General features: G+C 40.4%; 1 protein-coding gene across 4 annotated transcripts in view; it reads left to right on the top strand.

Moving 5' to 3' along the window:
* The first annotated feature begins 1,319 nt into the window (after positions 1-1,319).
* Positions 1,320-22,377, top strand: part of ECT2 (epithelial cell transforming 2) — a 29,973-nt gene continuing 8,915 nt past the window's right edge. For 2 of the 4 annotated variants that reach the window (XM_075098464.1, XM_075098463.1), the window contains exons 1-22: positions 1,403-1,522; positions 3,143-3,300; positions 4,384-4,463; positions 4,565-4,657; positions 5,579-5,761; positions 6,311-6,400; positions 7,429-7,536; positions 8,739-8,812; positions 8,945-9,075; positions 10,036-10,151; positions 10,370-10,432; positions 10,829-11,051; positions 12,333-12,469; positions 13,159-13,278; positions 14,966-15,034; positions 16,012-16,122; positions 17,165-17,261; positions 17,969-18,050; positions 18,989-19,067; positions 19,257-19,376; positions 20,730-20,868; positions 21,816-21,970. In XM_075098464.1, coding sequence (XP_074954565.1) covers positions 3,171-3,300; positions 4,384-4,463; positions 4,565-4,657; positions 5,579-5,761; positions 6,311-6,400; positions 7,429-7,536; positions 8,739-8,812; positions 8,945-9,075; positions 10,036-10,151; positions 10,370-10,432; positions 10,829-11,051; positions 12,333-12,469; positions 13,159-13,278; positions 14,966-15,034; positions 16,012-16,122; positions 17,165-17,261; positions 17,969-18,050; positions 18,989-19,067; positions 19,257-19,376; positions 20,730-20,868; positions 21,816-21,970 — 2,400 coding nt within the window. In that variant the 5' untranslated portion in view covers positions 1,403-1,522; positions 3,143-3,170. Of the gene's footprint in view, positions 1,523-3,142; positions 3,301-4,383; positions 4,464-4,564; positions 4,658-5,578; positions 5,762-6,310; positions 6,401-7,428; positions 7,537-8,738; positions 8,813-8,944; positions 9,076-10,035; positions 10,152-10,369; positions 10,433-10,828; positions 11,052-12,332; positions 12,470-13,158; positions 13,279-14,965; positions 15,035-16,011; positions 16,123-17,164; positions 17,262-17,968; positions 18,051-18,988; positions 19,068-19,256; positions 19,377-20,729; positions 20,869-21,815; positions 21,971-22,377 lie in introns of all 4 variants that reach the window. The other 2 variants (XM_075098465.1, XM_075098466.1) reach the window with 2 other exon arrangements.

Here is a 22,377-nt window from a genome sequence, read left to right as displayed (position 1 = left end):
CCAGACGACTCTTGAAGGTGTCGAACGTGGCCGAGTCAACCCCCTCCCTGGGTATCAGACACTGGGAATCTCAAGCCCGGGCTGAAAAGGACTTTGTAAGAATGCAAAGGAAGGAGAAAACAGGGGGAAAGCCAGCGGAGGGTGGCCTGGCCCGGGACTGCAAGAGGATGGCCCAGACTGGTGCTGCAGGGTGACAGAAGGACCTCAGGTTCAGTGGTTTTGACTGTAAGTCGTTGTTGCAATTTCTTTATATGAAGTACGTGAATTGTCTGACTGCAGAATAGTTGGCTGACTCGAGTGTCAAAATCTAAATGACCTCCATGGCTTCCAGGCTGTTTTTCTGAATTTGTTTCTTCAAGAAAATAATCTTAATTTATGTGTCTCTCACAAGCAAATTTTTATTCACACAAGCAATGCTTGGTGTCATCTTTTTCTGCTTTTTCCTATTGTGTTTTGCTTCCAACTCATAAAATGTCAATTGACTCTTACTGGCACTAACGGCTGCTGGATCAGTCATGAAAATGCCTGAACTAATAAAAGTCTGTAATATAAAAAATGAATAGCATTTAAGAATTCAATTTTTTATGTAAGAATTTAGCACATAATAGAAAATTCTAGAAATAGAAAACGTCTCTCTCATTCTGTGCATGGGGAGCCAGTGGGATGTTGTGCTGCATCAGGTTTCAGAGATGCTCAGCCCGTGTGGAAGAACTTTCCAGATCAAGACTTAATATTAAATAAAATTTAAAAGGATATATAGAATACCTAATGCAATTTGGTATAATGAATTTGTTTTGGAGGTCGGTGCCACTGAGTCAGCTGACTGACTTTCACTGTCACCAGATGTGTTTTCTCCTGTCAGCCCTTTTCCCTCATTTCCTAGAAACTGATTATTCCTAATACGTATGCTCACTAAAGCCCCCGACAAGGCAGAGCTTAATAAATTACTAAGAACATTAATATTTTGAGGGCGACCACAGGCATCGCTTTTCCTCCCCTTTGCACCGCGCCTCAGACCGGTGCCCTCCGCCCCACCCCACCCCACCCCACCCCACCCCGCCGCTCCATCCGGGCCTCTCCGCCGCGACCGTTGGAAGCGTTCGAAACCCTCCAGCAGCCAATCAGCGCAGAGCACCCCGCCCACACCCATTCAGCAACCTGCTCTCGGGTACCGCGACAAGGCCTGTTGGTCTGCCCAGGAAACTTCCCACCGCCAATAGGAGACCGCCTGGCCGCGAGCGGCAGGAGCGGCATCCAATCCAACAGGGCAGGAGTCGAAGCGCTGTCCAAAAAGGGAGGGTAAGGGGGTGGGACATCTCAGAGGGAAGCCGAATGAGATGGCGATTTACAGAGGGACGGCGGGGCCGGCAGCCAATGCGCGACGTACTTAGTGCGGCGGCTCGCTTTTTGAATTGGCGGCGGCCGCTGATGGCGGATGCTGTCTTTGCGGTTGGTGGCAGGTGGCGGCGGTGGCCGTGAGAGGGAAGCCGGCCGTGAGGGGGGGAACCGGCTCCGGGAGCGGGTGGGTGCGGAGCGGAAGAGGACGCGGAGCGGTCCGGTACTGGGCCCGGTGCCGGGGGGACAGCGGCGGGCGTGGGAGCCCCGGCCCGGGGCGGGGCCGGCTGAGGTGGGCCGTAGGTCGCGTCTGGGGCCTCTGGGAGACTCGGCGGCCCCTCGGGGCTGCCCCGCCGCTCCGGGCCCTCCGTGGGCCGCTGACGGAGGCACCTGCTGCCCCGTAAGGCAGTGTCTGACCTTGTCTCCGGCTGCCTCCCAGCGGGGCAGGTTGGTAGCTCCCGGGTGATCCCTCGGGAGGGAAATGGGCAACATGGGGAGTTTTAAAATGTCGCCTCATTGCTTTAAAACCCTTATTTTAGCGCGTGGATGTTTTGTGACTTTCAGGCTTTCCACAAACTCCTGGGAGGCCGTTTGTAAGTGTCAGGGTGTTTGGGTCTGCCTGAATCCTGTAGTGAGCGTGTTCTGCCTTTTGCTCTTTTCATATGTGAGGGGAAACTGTTATGTTCATATCTTCCATGTGCTGTTTGCTCTCTTCCGTCTCTGGGTCCTATGTGAGTCTTAGTTGCTATATAAGACTGACTTGGCGTAAGCCATGAGGAGAGCAACTTCAGTTAAAGTAATACAGAGGGTGATTATACTACAGCAGTTCAGATAGAGTGGTCATTCTAGGTAACTTCTGATATCGCTGTGCATATTTACTTTTGTGTGAATGATGAATCACAGGAAATGCCTGCTGCTTGCTTCACGCGCAAAAGAAAACGTGCTACCTGTTGGGCAGGTGTCTCAGAACATATTTTCTGGTACAAGGTTCAGGTAGCTGCCCGTACAAAATATGAGAGAAATAAGAATTCTGCCTTTCCAGGGTGTTTGTAAGTTTGTTTGGGCAGGGAGAGGACAGATGTAGTCTATCTGTGAGAAGATAGAAGACCTCTCTACCTGATGATGAATGGATACTATTACTATAACATACAGTTAATATAGGACAATAGAGCGGATCATATGGGTAGACATACATGTGCTTATTAACTTCGTAGAGACTCTCATGCGTTTTGAGAAACCTAATTTTTATTTGAATAAATACTGCTGGTTTTGCTCCCTGGGTGGTCATTTTTATGCAACTGCAGTAACTCTAGCCAGTTCACCTGACAAATCAAATCTTAGCGAGATGCTTTGCGTGCCCTAATTCTTCTGCCGATGTTTCACTTTAACAATGCTAACCTTGGGCTCAAACCTAGCTTATAATAGTTTATCACTGAAGCAAACAAGTGCTTTCAGTTTGTTGGTGTTTTGTGATGAGACTTCTGAAAATGAGCGCTAGAGTTCGTGTTTCCCTGCTCCTCAGAGTCCAAGTACCCTCTTTGCAGCTTTCTGTGCAAATGAATTATTTCTGCAGTAGGCAGCCTGCTCAGAACCATTTCCGTAATAGGTTTATTGTCAGGCCTTTTTACTAATTGTGTGACTCCTAATACTCTTTCAGAGCTACTCTATCAGTGTGAATGGGATTTTAACAGGAGTGTAAATGTTTTGTTTTTATGAGTCTGAAGTTACTTCTCACACCTCAGTCATAGAACTCCCATTAATGAGTTTTTTTGCAACTGTAACTTAGTTTATCACATTTATCTTGTAGCTGTTGAAGAAAGAAACAAGGCATAATCATGGCTGACAACAGCACGCTGGTGTCTGAAACTGGGAGGAGCCTCTTGGCTGATTCTTCTGTTCTTGATTCAAAAATTATAGAAACCTCCAAAGATAATGTATGTCCTGGATCTGGTTTGGATGTTGAAGGTAATGGGAGAAGCTTATTTTGAGACTACTATGTTTTTATAATGACTGATTACTTTGTAGGTATTTAGTAGTTTAGTACCTTTGGTTTGGTACAAAAGGTACCTTTTGCCTAGGTATTAGGCACTGACAGTGCTTTGCTGAACTACAGAATTGTATGTAGGGTAGCCAAAAGGGTGTTGGTTTGGTATCCTTTCACCAACGAAGGGACTGTCTTAATTTTTAACTCGCCTTGTTACAAAAATTTGGGATTATGGCCATGAAATCAAATGAGTCTTCTGGCTAATGTTTAAAAATCTCTTAGTTCCATTTGATGCCTCTTCTGTGGAACAAATCATTTCAGGTGACATTTTGACATTGGTGTGTGGAAACTACAGTTGTCTGTTGTGTAGGATTACAGGTAGTCCTGAGAGAGGCGAATAGTCTTATGCCTGAAATTGATTCAAGAACAAGTCTTCAAATTAAAAAACAAAGTTTTTTGATTTCCTGCAATGTAGTAGCCAAAATCCAGTAGCAGCATTCTGGTGCAAATGACTTGGAGGCAACACTTGTCCCTTCCTCCTCTAATGTTTTGAAAGCTTATTAACGCATGGATAAAAAGAACAAGATATTTAACTTTTTCTGATATTCCTTGGTGAAACTGAGCAATTCCTAGGAAGTAATGGACCTCGTCAGCTGGGAACACAAACCAGAAAAAATACCGGCTGTCTATTTTCCAGCAAGTCTTGGTATCCAATTCTGCTAGAATCATTAAGTCAATTTTGTTGTTTTTCTTCCACCCCCGCCCCTCCCTCACTGACTCTTCTTGTGCGTTCTTGCTTTGACTTTAAGGTAACTGATCATGGATTTCGGGATTTGTTTCACTGTATGCTAGGAAGTGTAGGCTTTATGGTCAGTTGGGTATGCCTTAACTAAAGGACAGGCTTCTTGAGGTAACACTTGTTTTCAGGCTTGTCCCTGACAAACAAGGTATCTTGAAGGGATGCAGTCTGCCTGTATTCTTCTATACTTTATCAATTGGTTTGTAGACCTATCATGGATTTTTCTATTAAAATATGAATATTATCCTTGTTTCTCTATGAACAGAAGAAATGCCTCAAATAGAAACAAGAGTGGTTTTGGTTCGGGAAGCAGGGAAACACGAGGAGCTTCTAAAAGCCTTGGAGGTATGTGGGTCTAAGAGAAAACAGTCACTGGAATGAGACGGTATGCTTTTAGACCTATAGTAACCCTTTTGGTTCTGTACTAAAGTTTTCCTCTTCCACAGACCATTAAGATAATGGAAGTACCAGTGATAAAGATAAAGGAAACTAGTCCTGGTAAATCAGAAGAAAAACTAATAAAAACTATTATTCATATGGTATGTCATGCAATTAAGCACATGTAATTGCATGCAGCATGTTGTACTTCACTGGGACTGATATGTGCACATGCTTTGGGCGTAATGGTCACAATATACACTAATGTTTCTGATGGTGTCACTTAAAGCTCGTAAAAATTGTCACTTTCTTACACACACCTTCTCAAATATGGAATTAATTTCTGCAGCTCTTAATTAGTGGTGTTTTCTAACAGGGGATAGAATTATCAATGGAGACATTCAACTGCATGCTTATATTCAGTCAAAACATAAGTTTTTGCTATGAACTGACTTAGTAATTAGTTAATTGACTTCTCTTTCAATTGAAAACTGCATTTAAACTTAAGTGCAAGAAGTGGGTCTCCATTTCTTGAAGTGAAAACCTAGAAAGTAAAATTTGGACCCAATGATTGAAATTGGAACAGATGAAATTTTTAGAGCCCTTAAAAATATCAGAAAACGAACAAAATAGAACTCTGTTCTTTAGATCTTATGCAGTGTGGAGCTTGCTGTTGCAAGCTGGATGCTACTTTCTAGTAGCATCTAGAAGTACCTTAAGCTGGTCCGATTGTCTGAAACTTCATTTCTCTCTTGTGCTTAGTTTCTTTTTTTTCTATCTGTAGATATTTCCAATACTACATTATCAGTGTGAACTGATACATAAACTATTAAAGTAACTAGAATTCGTATTGTTCAGAAGCAGGAATTGCTTTTAGACTTTTTTAAGGTGCAGTTCATAGCTATTCTTATGCTATAGAACAGTGCATCTCGTTCAGCTTTCACAAATCCTAAGAGTCTGTCTCTGTTGAAATCTGAGTCGCACACTTTTCTAACAGTCCAAAATAAAAATCGGTTGAATTTTGACACCAGCGTAAGCAAGCTGCCTGAATAATGCTTTCTCCTTCGTCCCCATAAATCAAGGAAATCAAAGTGCCCTACATAAAGACAGACACGATAGAAGAGCTTGGAGATTCTGATTCTCCGGAATTTGAGACTATCTTCGTTGTATCAGACTTCCAAGACTCTGTCTTTAACAATCTCTGCAAAGCAGATTGCCGTGTCATTGGACCTCCAGTGGTACTGCACTGCGCACAAAAAGGAGAGGTATGTATTTCTGTTGAAATCAGCTGAGTGGTTCTCTGGTGCAGCAAGTTATAAATATGAAGTGTTCAAAATAAAATCTTTTTTTGCTTTGCCAATCAGTCACAAATGTTCCTAGCAAGAGCATTTTAAGAGAAGCAAGTTTCTAATATTGTGTTAGAATATTGCGTGTAGTGAGAAAGCACAGGCAGACAGTAGTAAGGCTACAACTTAGTTGTGGGAGTTGTTGACCTGCTAGTTGGGATTCTGCCATTAGGAAAGGCAGCATACAGACAATGCTCCAGCAGACACTATATTTCCAAAGGCTGTCGTGTAGAGGGGATGGACTAGGGAGGAAGAAAAGGATGGAGCACTACCTGTGGAACTTGGGGTGCTCTAGTTACTTTATTAGAATGCTCACAGGATGGAGCTGAGGTATAACTGAATACACAGACTTGGTCTAGAGTCTGATACATTTTAATACTAAGAACAGTGGTGCTGTATTAAAGATAATGTTTAAACTTCAATGGAAACAATACGCTTTTGACTAATAAGCTTACTTCTTACTTTCAGCCTTTACCTTTCTCCTGTCGTCCGCTGTACTGTGCAAGTATGTTGAACTTGGTACTGTGCTTTACGGGATTCAGAAAGAAAGATGAATTAGTAAGGCTCTTTATTTCCTTTGGATTGGTAAAACTATGTTAAGTTTACTTTCAAAATACTCTTCTGTTCTACCACCTGTAGGGTTTAACCATGACTAGAGCTTGGGTGGGGGGAATGACCTGTTTGTTCTTCGTTTTGTTGCACATCCAGAGGCAGCGATAGTTGAGGTTGGGAACAAAACTGCCTCCTTATCAGAGTCATTTTGTCCATGCAATTTCTGGTTGCTCTTTTGTTGAATGACATTAAACAGCTCTAATTCAGTAGGGCTTAAAGACTTGTGGATTTACACTTCAGATAAAATTATGTTTACCCAGTAGTGTCCTCTTATTTGTACAGGTAGCAGTGTGGTCAGGTAAAGATTTGTAGTCCTGTTCAGAGCGTTTGCAGACATGTTATCTTGCTGGCATGCTATCAGGACTTCAGTCTTGACATATCTAAGTGAAATGGATTGATACTCTAGCACCTTGCTTTTCCATTTCAGTGATGTAATTGGCAGCTAATTTCCCTATTGGACACCTGGGAACCAACAGTATGGCTCCACATTTTCATCTGGGGGAAAAAAACCCAAACCAAAAGCCTTTACCCAGTGTTAGGGGTAGTTAGGTTTGACCTGCTAGATTCAGATTGGACAAATCACAATCTTATGTAAATGCTGGCAGTTGTCCCTTCAGGTAGAATTGACTAAATCAGTCGGGATAACATGCCTCATATCTGTTGTGTGTGAAAAGGTGAAGGCATTACGTAGGATGATCACGAGAGCACTGGTGGCTTGGGTAGTCTTCCGCAAGCTACATGGCAAGGCTGTAGTACATGTAAAAGAAAAGTTAATATTGCTTCTGATGTATCAGCTATATCTTCTTCTGTAGATGTGACCAAATTGTTTTAACAACAAATTGGAGCCTTTCCATTCCTAGACATTTAATGTAATATCCTGTAGCTTGCTTTGTAAACTATTTTTGTAGCGCTCTCACCCTGCACTGTATGTTTCAAAAGACACACTGAAAACCTATTTCGTCTTTATTTTTCAGGTTAAGCTAGTGACCTTGGTCCATCATATGGGTGGAATTATTCGAAGGGACTTCAGCTCGAAAGTTACACATCTGGTAGCTAACTCAACACATGGAGACAAATTCAGAGTATGTAAGCTTGAGTTAGTACTTCATGGAAAGCTTCAGAATCTGGCTTTTGTAGGCTAAGTCTGTAAATCATACTTGTAAGTTGCTGGTTTCTTTCCTGTACTAACAACAATGGCAGAATTTATCTCTGGTGTTGAGCTTTGACATGTTTTTGTCTCTGTTAGAGAGCTAAATAATTGCCTAAATGCAGAGACTTTGAAATAGACTAGTAAATAACAAGAAACAAAATGTTTCTTTAGTACTTAAGACACTTGAGGCACTGATGAACACTTGTTCATTCTCAGTGAAGTGTTTTTATATCAGCATGCCTGCTTTTTTTGCCTGTCCAAACAATAAACTTCCAGGTAACTTGCAGAAAACCTTTAGTACTGATTTGTGTGCATCCTTTTTTAAATATTATTTTTAACTTATTTTAAAATTTTTAAAAATATTATTTTAATGTGTAAGCATTCAGTTCTTCCTTTATGTATAACTGTATGTGTCATCGTGGTTTGTTTGCTGGTGTGGGTGTTAGTTTTCAGTTGTTTTTTTTTCTCCCTTGGCAGCACCAAAAGGGAATCCTTCAGGACATGTATGTCCAGTTGACAAATAAATACAAGTTTACAGATTTTTGTACCATGGAATATGCTATAGCAATTCCTATGTCCTTTGACTCTCCCTTGTTTGAATTCTCAGTAGGCTATTGTTTTTTTCCTAGTCTGTCTTTCTAATCTTCCAGTTGGAAAAGAAGACCTACTTTCTAACTGTTCAAACACTCCTTTCTGCCAACTCAAAGGGACAAAGTATGAAAACTTTACAATCTGTCTCCAGAAGTCATGGAAATGACCTTTGGAGTAGTCACTTTCTCTTTGGTAAAAGCAAGCTGGGATGTTTGTCATCAAAACCAGAAAGAGGATGCAATATTCCACAGGAACAGAGATTTGGTTTTGTGTCTGTGAGTGATGAAGTATATCAGACTAACAAAATGATGCACTTCTGAGTAAGTGTCGAAATAGATATCGATCTGATCTCATAGTCGCCGAACAATTAATACATTCTAACTCTTGGGAGTTACAGTTGGATGTGTTTCTTGAAGGAATACATTCACTTTTTGCAGTATCTGTCTTGAAAAGTAAAAGCAAGGCTAGGAATTTTTCTTGGCATGGGAAAGACTTAAATAGAAGTACTTACGTGGTACAACTTGTGCTTTTCCTGTTTTGTAGGTTGCTGTAAGTCTTGGTACTCCTATCGTGAAAGCTGAGTGGATTTATAAGGCTTGGGAGAAAAGGAATGAGACGTAGGTGTTTGTTTTCCTTCAACCTTAACCTTCCACCCTGTTCACCTGTAGTGTTGTGAACTTCTGTTTAAATGGTGATGTAGCACTGATTTAGTGACCTTTTTGTGCATTTTTTCTTTTTTTCCTCTCCAGTGATTTCTGTGCAGCTGATGATGACTTCAGAAATCAGTTCAAGGTTCCGCCCTTCCAGGATTGCACATTAAGTTTCCTTGGGTTCTCTGATGATGAGAAAGCTAACATGGAAGAAATGACAGAAATGCAAGGTTATTGTATATGAAAGTGGCAAGAATGGTTTTTTAGCTGATAAATCCTTCACTGAAGCATTAATGAGGGATCTTCAACTGGGAGAGCTGTAAATTGTTGTTTAGATGTCGGTGTATGCGTAAGTTCTGGTAGCTGTTGAAGACTTCAGGCTTCCTAGGTGGATTGAAACTAGACAATTTAAAAGGAGGTAATTATAGGATGCTTGGAGGTATTCTGGGAAGCTTGCTATGTAATGTGTATATTCCACTTCAGTTTTCATAATCAGTTTTGTGGTATGCACCTTTACATAATTCCCAGAAAGCATCTGCGATGTTTACAACTCTGATACAAATAATCACTGGTGAAACACTTGATTGGAAGTGTTCCATTTCTCAGTAGTGTAGTGTAATATTAACAACCACATTGACAGTAATGATGTAACAGATAACTTAAAAGTCTCAGCCTTGTTGATGTGCATATAACAGAACTGTGGAAACAGGAATGGAGCAAGCTTGTAACAGCAAGGCTCTCTCAAAGGAGATAAAAGTTGGCTGGGTTTACTTCTCCCTTCCCTGACCTGTTTACCTAAAGATATTTATAAGATTGTGACATGCACAGGTTCTAGCTTATGGATGTCTTTAGGGTGAATGTTCCTGACTTGCTCTCCCAAGAAACCATAAAAGCTTCCCAGAAGAATATAGCATTTATTGCCAGACAGGTTTAAACGCTCTCTGAACAATGTGTGCTCCTGACTTTTCAATGTTTACTGTACTCCTGCATGCTATGTGCGATTTCCTAAAAGCTGCCCGCTGCTGATCATATCTGGGGTGTTACATAAGCCCAACAACTGATGGGCTCATCAAAGAGTTAATCTTCGGCTCTTCTCCCATTAAGGATAGGTGCCACAGAATGATAAAGGGAGCTACTAATTTCTAGCAATAATATTCTTCAGTCTTGCTGATTTGCTTTTTTTTATCTAGGAGGACATTATTTACCAGTTGGTGATGAAAGGTGTACGCACTTAGTGGTCGAAGAAAGTACAGTGAAAGATCTTCCGTTTGAACCTTTAAAAAAACTTTATGTTGTAAAGCAAGAGGTTAGTGCTGACAAATTCTTGAAAGAATATTGCTATATAGTACTTGGTATTTGAGATACTTTATTCTCCTCCTCCCCAGAATAAGCCACGTGTTTGCATTTTTTATGTAAACTGCCTTACTACTATATATACTATTTTAAATAATTTAAAATAATTTTAAAATTACAGGGTGAAGCCCTGTAATGTGTGCTCAGTGTGTGCTTTCTTTTTTCCTTTAGTGGTTCTGGGGAAGCATTCAAATGGATGCCAGAGCTGGAGAGTCCATGTATTTATTTGAGAAGGTATGTTGAACTCGCTCGCATAATGTGCAGCATGGTTTTGGTGGTAAAATCAGCACGAGGAATAAATAGTATGTGTGGGGCCAGAGATGAAATGTTTTATAGCAGTATTTAAGTTCCAGATAAGTATAAAATTTATAATGGATTATTTAAAATTAGTTTTTTCCAAATTAATACTCTACTTTTTTCTGCTTTCCAGAGGTTGAACTTATTTTTAGTCAAACAAAATACTAGTGTGGTTTCCAGACTTTTAAGAAACAAAGGGCTTTGCCTATTTTCCCTCAGCTTCCCTAAGAAAAGTTGTGTTGTGTGCTGATCTCTACCATTAACTTACCTTTGCACTGACTCGAGCTGGCCACAGCGGGTAAAAACACTAAACTAAACTTTCTTTTACTACAGTCGGAGAGTCCTGGCCTCAAGAAGTCTGTGTCACTACTTTCTCTGAGTACTCCGAACAGCAATCGTAAAAGACGCCGTTTGAAAGAAACTCTGGCCCAGCTGACCAGAGAAACGGACATGTCGCCATTCCCTCCTCGGAAACGCCCGTCAGCTGAACATTCGCTTTCTATCGGGTCCTTGCTGGATATTTCTAACACTCCAGAGTCCAGCACTACCAATGGAGGTAGAGCTAAAACTTCCATTCAGACACACTTGCAACGTTTAAGAGCTGTCTGTATACAAGTGGTATTGGTAGGGAAGTCTTACAGGTTTTGCTACAGACTTCCTAAGTAATTCCAGGCTTTCTGCTTTCTGCACACTCCAAAAAGGAGAATTGGAGTGAAGAGTTTAGACACCGACAGAGGCCAAGCTGCCTCTTGTCATCGCAGTAAGCGTCTTCACACCCAAAGGAAAAGATACGGAGTTGATGGATGTGAAGTACAGTGCTACTCCAAAATGCTTCATATACTCTGCGGAAAATCTGTAGCAAATAAGCAACATAGTTAGCAGTCAATCACCTCAAAGCCTCTCCAGTAGGATACTTGGAGAAAGGAGGGCAAAGCTCCTTTTCTAAAGGAGTTAAAGGGAAAATTCCTGCAAAGGCTACTCCTCCCAGGTCTTTGAAAAGTTTTGTTGAGGTAACACTATTTGTGCCAGCAAACTGTCATGTCTAAAACGTCACAAGAATATACATCACTGACTCATTTTGATCGGTTAATTGGCAAAGAGCATTTAACGTCTCTGCACATGGCTCATGTTGAAGAGAGGAAACTGCAAAATTGTGGATGAGTCAAAAGCTAATATCTGAGTTTTTCTTAAAACAAACAAAGAACCCAAACTCCCCAAACCCAGTTCCATCATATAGAGGAGGTATCTGGAGTTACTACTGCTTTTAAAAAGCCCCTGTATACAAGTCAAATAAGTAATTTCCCATAGGCATAATCTGTAAGTGGTAACTGAGAAGGAATACAGGAAAGATCAGCTTACTCACTCTCAAAGACCACCTTTCTTAGATCATGCTAGTGCTCTTGTAACCCCTGGTACGGCAGCTTCTTCTAATCCAACATCAACGGACAGTTGCAGGAAAAGTGCTATTGAAAGCAACAGATAAGGTACTTATTACTGTCACAGTTACTATGAAATGAACTTTGGCATCAGAACGAGTGTATACAGGTCTCTGAGGTCCAATACATGAGCAAGTATTTAAAATTAATGGACTGCTCCAAGTCAGACTAATTTTGAGCAATAATATATCACTGTTGTTCTATAATTAGGCAGTAGTAAAGAAAGCCATTTTCTAAAAGGCCTGGTAATTCTAGCGTAACCTACAGAATAGCCTTTAAGGGATATAGCTTTTTCAAAAAGAAAATCTGAAGGTTTTTTCATGTCTTTGACAGTGAGCGTGTGTTTTAGGGGTTCTATTGTAATAAAGCTCTATTTTCTTTTGGGAAAATCTCTTCATCAGAAACGCCAAAATCCTGTGCAAGGCCTTCCAAAAACTCAACTCCTCTTCCACTAAAGCAGTCTGCAAGATGGCAAGTTGCAAAGGAATTGTATCAGACAGAAAGTAACTACGTTGATATTCTGACGACAATCATTCAGGTAAGCTGTTTTTAAAGCAAGTCTGGTTCAATTGTAGTAAGACATCTCATGTTTACATCAGTGATTATTTTCAACCTGCAATCTGCAGGCTTTTGGGGGTTTGGGTGCAGCAAAGGTTCATAAAAAGATAAGAATGTAAACAGTCATGTAATTTTACTGACATACTAAAATGTTTAGTATCTGTTAATAATAAAGGCTGGAAAATACAATTTCAAATGTGGGATCTGCAGTGGAATTGCAGTTTGTATGACAATTCCAAGCTTCAGGAAAACAGGATCTTCATGGCTCAGATTTTTAATATATTAGTAATTAGAGAGAGATGGCAGGGGGAAAAGACTTTTCTTTTTCAAATTATTCCAGGGAGAGCAGGATAGCAAACAGCTTACAGGAAGAGCTTAATTTCTAGAGAGTTTGTTTCCATTGCAGCTGATTATCTACTTAAAGAATGAGCTAAGATGCGTGTGAGTAGAAAAGTAGATGAAAGGGGGGTTATGCTGTAGCGTTGTATCGAACTCGGTGTTTGTGTCTTAAAACCACGCCGCCATAACCCACTCATGCTAAATGGGGGAATCTCAAGATTATGACTGCAGGGAAGTATGATCTGGAAGGAAAACACTTGCTTTCATAACTATTTCTAACACAGTGTGTGGTGGTTGGGAGGGCATTAACTTTTTTGTCTAATTCATCAGTTATTTCAAGTTCCGTTGGAGAAGGAAGGACAACTTGGAGGACCAATCCTTGCACAGGAAGAGATTAAGACCATATTTGGCAGCATTCCAGATATTCTTGATGTGCATACTAAAATCAAGGCAAGCTGCAGCTTCTCCCTGATAGATACTTTTAATCTTTTCTGCATGCTTTAAGTTGTATCTGCTGGATAGGTGTAGATTCATCCTGGTGCTATTACATACTGTTCAACCTATGGAATTACATGCAAATCCAAAGTACGCGTTAAGATTTAACACTTGCTCATAAATATCTGAAGTCTGAGTATTGTGCATGTAACTAATGTTGTCATTCATGAGCTGGCGTCTCCTTTTCCCATTTTAATACCTCTTCCTGTAGGAGGTTTTCTGTAGCTGATACAAAACTCATCAAAAGCGCCAGTGGTATCAAATGGTAGTTGAACTCTCAAGTGCTTATAACATATGTGTTTCTATTAAAGCAGTAAGGAAGGACTCTTGAAAGGATAGCTAAAGCTACGGAATAAAAAAAAAAACCCACAAAACCACAACAAAACAAAAAATCAGTGTGTTCCTGGGCTTTAGACATGTTCATGTATAGAGACTTCTGCCGTTCAGCAGGGAAAACTAACCCCTCCTTAAATGGCTTTAAATTAATTGTCAGAAACTACCAGCTTATAAAACTGGCTTGCACTTCAGCCTCTGAAGCAGTTGACCTGGTACTGAGGCCTAATAAGAGCCGATTAGAATTCGCTGTGAGATTGTTTTCTTGAGGCTTTCTTTACTTTATATTTTGATCTGGATTGCAAGTGCTCTCTGGAGCCATCTCTGGGTCTCACAATAGACTACGATGCAAGTCTTCCTCAAGTATCAATTCATAGAATTGCCTTTGAATGGTGCATATCTCTGTTCCTGTCTGCATTTCACAGCAGGGTTTTAAAATAGAGGGACTTGCAGACTGCCTGTGGTTTGGTGGGGTTTTTGGGTTGGTTTTGGGTTTGTCTGGGCTTTTTCTAACTGTGGGGATCCAGTCTGATTAACCACGATAGGCATCGATATGTGCCACTGAGCTGAAAGTAGAGCATGTGTGTCCATGTGTCAAGCAGGACTCACCTGCAGCATGCAGTGTAGCCAAAGTTGCTCAGACACAGTGGTTGTGTTTTCCTTCATCTTTGGTGTAATAAAGGTAAGAGAAATGGTAGCAACAGACCAATATTAATGATGAATCCTTTTTGCTGGCAGTAAATCCTGAACCTTCAGCTGTGCCCTCCTGTCCCTGTTATCAGCTGACAGTGAATAAGCTTGATCCTTATCAAGCTGATACAGGCTTAACAGCTTGGTCTCACTTTCCTTGACACCCTGGTGCAGCGAGGGAAATCTATGCTAGTTCTATTTCAATCCTGTCTTATGGACTTAAGAGTCCTATAGGGGTTGTGCACTCTTAATTAGAATTGGCTCAACTGTCTTCTCTGTATACTTTTTTAAAAATCACTTGGGATACATCCTGTAGTGTGTTGGGCACAGCAGTGTCCTCTTGTTGCAGAGCTGGCTAGTGCTGATACACTCCTAGGCTCTGCTCGTGTTGGTTCAAAACTATATATATTCAGTAAGCCAGAGGTGTCTTGCTTTCAGCTCCCGGTAGCCTGAAGGGGCTTAATGTGAAATTGTACAACTTTTAGGATTGCTTGTTTTGTCAGCATTGAAACACACACAGCTAATGATATGTGTCTGGCAGAACACTGATCCCATCTTACAGCTTTATGCAGTTCATTCTCACCTTGTTTTTATCCCCCCATCCCTGCATATATTCTAGGAAGATCTAGAAGATCTTATGATGAATTGGACTGAAAGCAAAAGTATTGGTGATATCATTCTTAAATATGTAAGTTTCTGGGATTTTTTTTTTGTGCGTGAGAACTACTATGAGCTATTACCTTGCCTTACAAATAATGCATTTGTAGGAGCTAGCAAGCACAAGCAGAGCACTACTGCATGAGACAGAATGCTAACTGGTATCATTGTATTTTCTGCTCGGGCTTTTCAGTTGAGTTACGTGTTATACTTCGTATAGGTAATCCATGTCAAATTTAGGTGTATGTACCTGTCCATCTGTATGAGGGGGGTAAAACTCCAAATAGAACTAATTTGCAACACTACAGATGTGCTTTTTTTACTCAGACGTTAAAAGGGGGCTCTTCCTTTAGTCGTAGCTTTCTGTTGCCTCTGATTAATAGTAAATAACTAGGAAAATAACTTGTCAGGGAAGCTTCTTGTGTTCTTCCTTCAAGACTTGAAATGTGTAAGCAAATAAAGACTCCTTGTTTTCCCAAGGATGGAATGTGCAGAACAGGAAAGCTGGGTCTGGGACTGCAATGCATTTTAATATAAGTAGTCTGCTAGGTATCTTGTGCTTTTGCTGACCTGATCGTTTTGAGGCAAATAGTGTTTGGCATTCAGAAGTTTTCAGTCTAAGGTGTTGCTTCTGGTTGTTTAGTGCCTTTTAAAGGTGATTGCAGTAACTGGAGAAAACACCTGTCTGAAACTTCCAAAATTTTCACCAAAAGCCTTTTGATAGATGAGAAACTGCCTTCTACTGCTCAGCAGCTTCTAAGATTGTCACATGTGTACTTGATGTTGCTGAGAGCAGTCTGCGTTTAATCAGCAGCATTGAAACGTGGGCATCTGGCAGGCAAAAATGTCTTAACTTGTTCTGTGAACACGCATGAGTTTACAACACTTTTTTTTATTATTCTTTATTGAAATGTGCTGTTGAGCAGCTTTGTATGGCTCAGGGCATGTGAACATATGTAGAATGCTACAGAATATGTAAAGCAGAGCCATAACAGTTGTTTCTTTCAGTCAAAAGACTTGTTGAAAACATACCCTCCATTTGTGAATTTCTTCGAAATGAGCAAGGAGACTATTACTAGATGTGAAAAACAGAAGCCAAGGTTTCATGCCTTCCTAAAGGTAAGTGTCTGCAGAACTAAGTCATTGACTAGAACATGGACACCATTACCGAGTAAACTACTACTAAATGCAGTGGATGGAAGAATGTGCAATTTTGTAAGCTTGGAGTAATGTGAGCATCTCTTGATGAGACAGAAATAGGGAGGATTTGAACTTCAATCCCTCAAGCTCCTGGTAAGACTCTTTCGTAAGAGGTCCCCATTCCTCCTCGGTTATAAAGCTTTCAAGGTAGTTTGATTATATGCCTTTGTTGCTGAAAAAAGTGCATTCTGATTATGTTCTCTCAAAGACGTCTTGTCTTTATAGAAGACACAACTAGAGCTACTGCTTTTTATTGATTCCCCCTCCCTGAGTTTAAAAGACTTGTATTTTTGAAATAGCTTTTAACTCGCTTGCAGCAGCTGTGAAGTTCCAGGGTGATAGAATCTCTCAACATTCTTGTGGCTGATGAATAGGAACATAACAGTGATGATCTAACAGGAAGATGATCAAAGAAAGAGTTACCTGAAGATGGGCCTTAATACTCTTGGGCTCTTCAGATAAAGGCATATAGTTGACTAATAGTGCCTTGTAGCTTGAACTCCTCTTCTATATCCAACAAGTGTCTCTGAAATAGTGGAGTAATCCAACTTACAGGTTTCAGGTCATGTTTTCTGAGGGATCACGAATTATATCCAAGTATTGATATCTAAAAGATGGGGAAATGAATAAGAGAACAGGTCCCCCCCGTCCCACTCCACATTAGCCTTAGCATCTGAAACAAGGACTGAAGGGTTGATAATATGGACAGTTTAAAATGGGATGTTCTGACAACATAGGTAGTGATAAATACTGCGCAGATTTGAATAAAATGCATTTTTTTTTTAATGTGGTCTGTTAACGACTGAGTCTGTGGTAAATGATTCTCGCACTATTACTGTAATGCTAGTTTCAGGGAAGACTATCTTTCTCCTAGTTTGTGATTTATTTTTTTGGTTGTGTGTGTTTAAAAGAAACAAAACCAGGTAAGAATTATTTCCTTTCTCCCCTTTCTTTTCCTCAGATAAACCAAGCTAAACCTGAATGTGGCCGTCAAAGCCTAGCTGAACTCCTTATCCGTCCTGTTCAAAGGCTGCCCAGCGTTGCTCTACTACTAAATGGTAATCTAGTGATGTATTTTTTTATTAGTTTGTCTGTGAAGGTGTTAAAACCAAGATAATGTCTGCTTTTTGTCATAATTAGCAGCAGATTTTCTCATATGAGATAAGATTGATTCTAGGAGTTAATCATGCTTAAAGGCAGGCAGCAAGACCAATTATTGAAGAAAGTGTACTGTTGGCTAAATTGCACTTGTTCATGTATTTGCAGGCTACAGGTAGAGGAAAAGTTTGCTCTGTTCTTCAAATACAACTGTAGTTGAGATTCAAATACAACTAGCATAAACTAGAGAGCAATTCATACTGACAAGGCTTACAGCTTCATGTGTCCCGTCTGGTATCAACCACTTGCTGTAATAATGATTACATTAACAAAAATAATAATTAAAAGACCACAGCACCGCCCTTTGCTTTGGTTAGAAAAGGACTTTTATGCTTGTCTCTGCACTTCAACAAAAATGACATGTGGGCTTGTTGATTTTTTTTTTTTAATTTTTTTAAATTTTGAGGGTTTGATTTGTATCGTAGGCTGGATTTTCTCAATGAGATCCATGGACAATTGCCTCCCAGTCTACTTCCCCTCTTAATCAAGGCTCTTTGGACTCCAGGATAGCTGTGATTTCTTCAGTCACCTTAGCTGACTTACAGTTTAAACTTGAATTTTTCAGGCACTTGTGATGTGTGTGTGGTTTTTTTTTTTGTAACTGTAGATATAAAGAAGCATACAGCAGAAGAGAACCCAGATAAAACAACTCTAGAAAGAGCTATTGAATCATTAAAGGAGGTGATGACGTAAGTGATGCTCATCCTATAAAACAAACTGCTATACATTTAGATCTCTCTTCCTTCTAAATTTCTAAATTGCTCTTAGTGTGTTGTTGCCATAACTCTAGTCTCCAGGCAAGTGTAGGTAACTCTGCGTGTTCTTCAGTCTCCCCTTGGCCACTGTTGTCACTTTGGCGTTGTGTGCCGGGGCGGCTCTTGAATGCTCTTGAGTCTAGGGCATTGTTACCCAGCACTTCTACCTGAACCTCTGCTGACTCTCTGCCTCAGCGTGAAGCTGAACCTCCCAAATCCTCTGTTCGGTTCTACCTCTTACTCCTATCTATTGCCTCTGGAATGGAAGAGAGATGTTTTGTCTTTAAATCTTTCTTCTCTGCGTATATCCCCTGGAAGGATGTGTTTCTCTTCTGGTCCTGTATTAGCTATTCTTGGCACCATTCCACAAGTTAATTAGCTTAAAGCTGAAGCTGTTTAGATTAAGTCTCTCCTCTCTTGAAACGTAGTGTGCGTCTCCAGCAATAAGGCCTCCTGTATTAATTGGGTAAATGTTTGTCTGATTTTTAACAACAACAATTTTAAATTGTTTTTCCTGCATTTGCTTCTTGGTGAGCTGCAGGCTTGACTTGGGGGGATAAAATGCAGGCTGTGAAGAACTGTGTTGGGTTGGTCTCCTTATGGGGCAGGGAAGGGAATTACATATTAACTGTGAATGGTGTGTCAACTACTGATAATGTGACAAGAATATTGTTCTAGGTCTGAAGTTTCCTATGTGCTTAGCATATGGTATTTGGATACTTCAGTGAGCAAGTGTGGTTGTTTTTTGTCCAGTGCTGCTGTGTAAACTCTGTCTCTGAATGTGTAGCTTCATTATTTTTGTATGTCTTAAATGCAGTGCATTCACTTACTGTTGCTTGATATTGAAGATAAATATAATATACTTCCCTCAGGCATATTAATGAAGACAAAAGAAAAACAGAGGCACAAAGGCAGTTCTTTGATGTTGTCTATGAAGTTGATGGATGCCCAGTAAGTAATTTCTCTGAAGCTGCAGACCTATAAAACTGCTGTGTGCCTGCTTGCTCCCATTGCAAAAATATGTGTGGTTAAAATGCAATGGTGCTGGTTTTAAACAGATTTCCAGCATTAAGTTGTAAGCAAGCCTTAATCCAGCCATTGAACTAAATGCTTAATGAGCTTTTTGCTTCTATCGCATAGGCCAATCTCTTGTCCTCTCACCGAAGCTTAGTTAAGCGTTTGGAAACCGTAGCACTTGGTGATGACCTCTGTGACAGGGGAGAACAGGTCACACTCTTCCTGTTCAACGATTGCCTAGAGGTAAGATGACTGTATAAGTACATCTCATGAATTGAATTATAAAAGGCTTGACACTACATATGAATGTAAACAAGTAAAATTTAAAAACTTTGAGGCAGAATTCTAAGTCACAGAAAACTGATGGCTCAACACATGTTGATGTTGCCTTTCCTTTGGCTGTTGTATAAGCCAACACAAGTAGCTAGTCAATTCTGGATGGTTGAGAGGTGTTAACGTAGCCTTTAATGTCTTGCAGCCAGATCAAAAAATTTAAAAGCAGCTTAGTATGTTAAGAAAAAAATGTTTATCTAAATAGCACTTTGAGTAGTGCTGATAGATGAGAGAGTGCTGGAGTCCTTGGCACAGTGGGGCATTTGTCCTTTTAAAGTTTAGTCATATTTAATGTGAGTAAACAGTGGGCCTCTAGGGTAGGTCTGTCTGTGCTTAGGCTACAAAAAAAACTTGCATATTAAATGCCTTAGACTAACGGTATGTTAGGAAGAACTAGGAGGGAAAAGTAATCTAACTGTGTTCAGAGACTTACGTGGAGAAACTGAGGTTGTAAAGGACCCTTTATGGAAGTACTTGTTACTGTCTACAGCAGTAAAGAACATTGTCTTCCTAGAAGACGGACTGTAAAATAATCCAAAACTAGTGCTGTCTTAAGCAGCACTTAAAGACAAAAGCTTGCAGTTGTGACTAGTGATGAACTCTTCCTGGGAGTCGAGTTGACTCAGCTTCGTTGCTCCTTGTAAAGGAAGGAAAAGAAAATGAAAACACTTTTGAGAAAGCTTGGCTTATCTCTTGTACAAGACACAAGCAACTGAAGAGACCTTGCTTAAAACGTTAGAGATACTTATGTGTTAATGTAAAGTAAAAACTGACTGACCAACCTCCACTGCAAAACCCACTTGATGGCGGTATGCACAAGCAACAGCAAGTGATATTTCTAGGACAAAACTCACCACAGCCTAAGTTGGTTCATGCATACAGACATTGTCTCCTCTGTTTAAATCTAGAGCGCCTTGTGGTAGGTTTCAAAGGGCCCTTGCTTGTTTTGCGGGGAAGAATTGAGGTCTGTAATGCAAAATTACTTCCTCTCTTGATTTTTTTTTTAATTTATTTGAGGGGGGGAACGTATTGATGCTAATTGACAAGTATTGCTGGGCCACTTGAAGTGTAACAGTGAATAGCGAGATAAGGGGCTTCTATAAAGATTTATGTGGTAGAATAAATGGAGCTAAATACTCTTTAGAGTATTTTCCTGTGGCAAAGCTTTGTGTGCCTTCCTGTATACTAGAAGGTAAAAGAATAGAGAAGTAAACCAGCGGCAATAGACTTTCTAACTCTAACCTTTCTTCTATTTAACCGCAGATTGCGAGGAAACGGCATAAAGTTATTGGTGCTTTCAAGAGTCCACATGGCCACACAAGGCCTCCTGCATCTCTCAAGCACGTTGTTCTCATGCCTCTCTCCCAGATCAAGAAAGTCCTAGACATCAGGGAGACAGAAGGTCTGTATGTGTTGAAGTGCTGTGAATAGCTAATGAAAACTGTGGCTCAGAGTATAAAGGATGAAGGTCTGCTGTTGTGGGATAGAATGCTAAGGTATATTTGTTGTGTGTTAGGTATGTGATTTTTAATATAAGCTTCTGTTTGAAGTTCTGTATGAGCTTGAGAATTCCTTGTACTGACACCTTTTCTGCTATCAACTGAGCAATCTTTGTCAAGTTTAAACAGTAAAACCATTGTAACTTGACTATTTTAATGTGTCATATATAGTACTGATGTCTGTTTTCTTCTGCTGGATAAATGTTGTTTTCCTTCTTCTCTGTTGATAGGGAAATTATCTGTTCAACATTTCGTGAGTTAGAGAATGAAATTGATATTTACTGCTAGATCCAGTAAAGACTGACTGGTCTGCTGAATGTAGTATGCAGATTACTTGGTGAATAAACTGTTGCATGAACCAGCTGATAGCAGCCCCTTGATGAAGGGGCAACGGGCACAAGTTTGAACATGGGAAGTTCCACCTGAACATGAGGACAAACCCCTTCCCTGTGCGGGTGCCGGAGCAGGGGCACAGGCTGCCCAGAGAGGCTGTGGGGTCCCTTCCCCGGAGACATTCACCCCCCGCCTGGACGTGGCCCTGTGCCCCTGCTCTGGGGGTGCCTGCTCACGCAGGGGGTGGGATGGGGTGAGCTCCAGAGGGCCCTTCCAAGCCGTACCATTCTGTGATGTGGACAGAACTCAGTGCTCTTGCAAGTGGTACAACAGCTATTGTGTAAACAAAGAAAAAATCCTTACCCAAATCATATTGTCCCTAACTCTAGCTCCTGGCATATGGAGGGTTATCTCTTCTGAAGGTTTCCCTCTCAATTAGATGAAAAAAATGATTATTCTGTATCTTAACTCTTTGCCTCTGTTTTATGTGTTGTGGTCTTTTTTTTATAAACTGTAGATTGCCATAAAGCTTTTGCCTTAGTTGTGCGGCCACCTACAGAACTCAACAACAAGCTACTCAGTTTCCAGATGACAACTGAAGAACCTCCTAAAGAAGAGTGGTTAAAGATGCTGTGTCGGCATGTGGCTAACACTATATGTAAAGCAGATGCAGTAAGTACCATGTTGCTGATTGGAAATATTTCTCTCCTTTTGGCTTAAAGCACATGAAGCTAAAGAACTTGGTATTAGTGGACATGCTAGAGGTGAAGCAGAGCAGAAAATATTTGTGCTAGCACATCTGCAAGTAAGTGGTTAAACGGTGGAAAAGGAAACAGCCTGGAAGTTTGCTTCTACAGAAGCTAATACGTACTTAAAAATCACATCACAAATTAATTATAAATTAAGATAAATAAATTAAAAAATAAATGAATTAAAAATAATTATAATAAAATAAATAATTTAATAAATAAATTTAAAAAATAAATTAAACTCTGCACTGCAGATCTGAACGGAATTGTCTTCAGCTTGCTTCTTTGATAGCTATGTTTCAATTTACAATCCCAGCATTACGAATCATG

This window comes from Phalacrocorax aristotelis, chromosome 7 (assembly GCF_949628215.1).
Source record: "Phalacrocorax aristotelis chromosome 7, bGulAri2.1, whole genome shotgun sequence".
NCBI lineage: Eukaryota > Metazoa > Chordata > Aves > Suliformes > Phalacrocoracidae > Phalacrocorax > Phalacrocorax aristotelis.
This window is presented reverse-complemented; position numbering and strand designations above follow the sequence as displayed.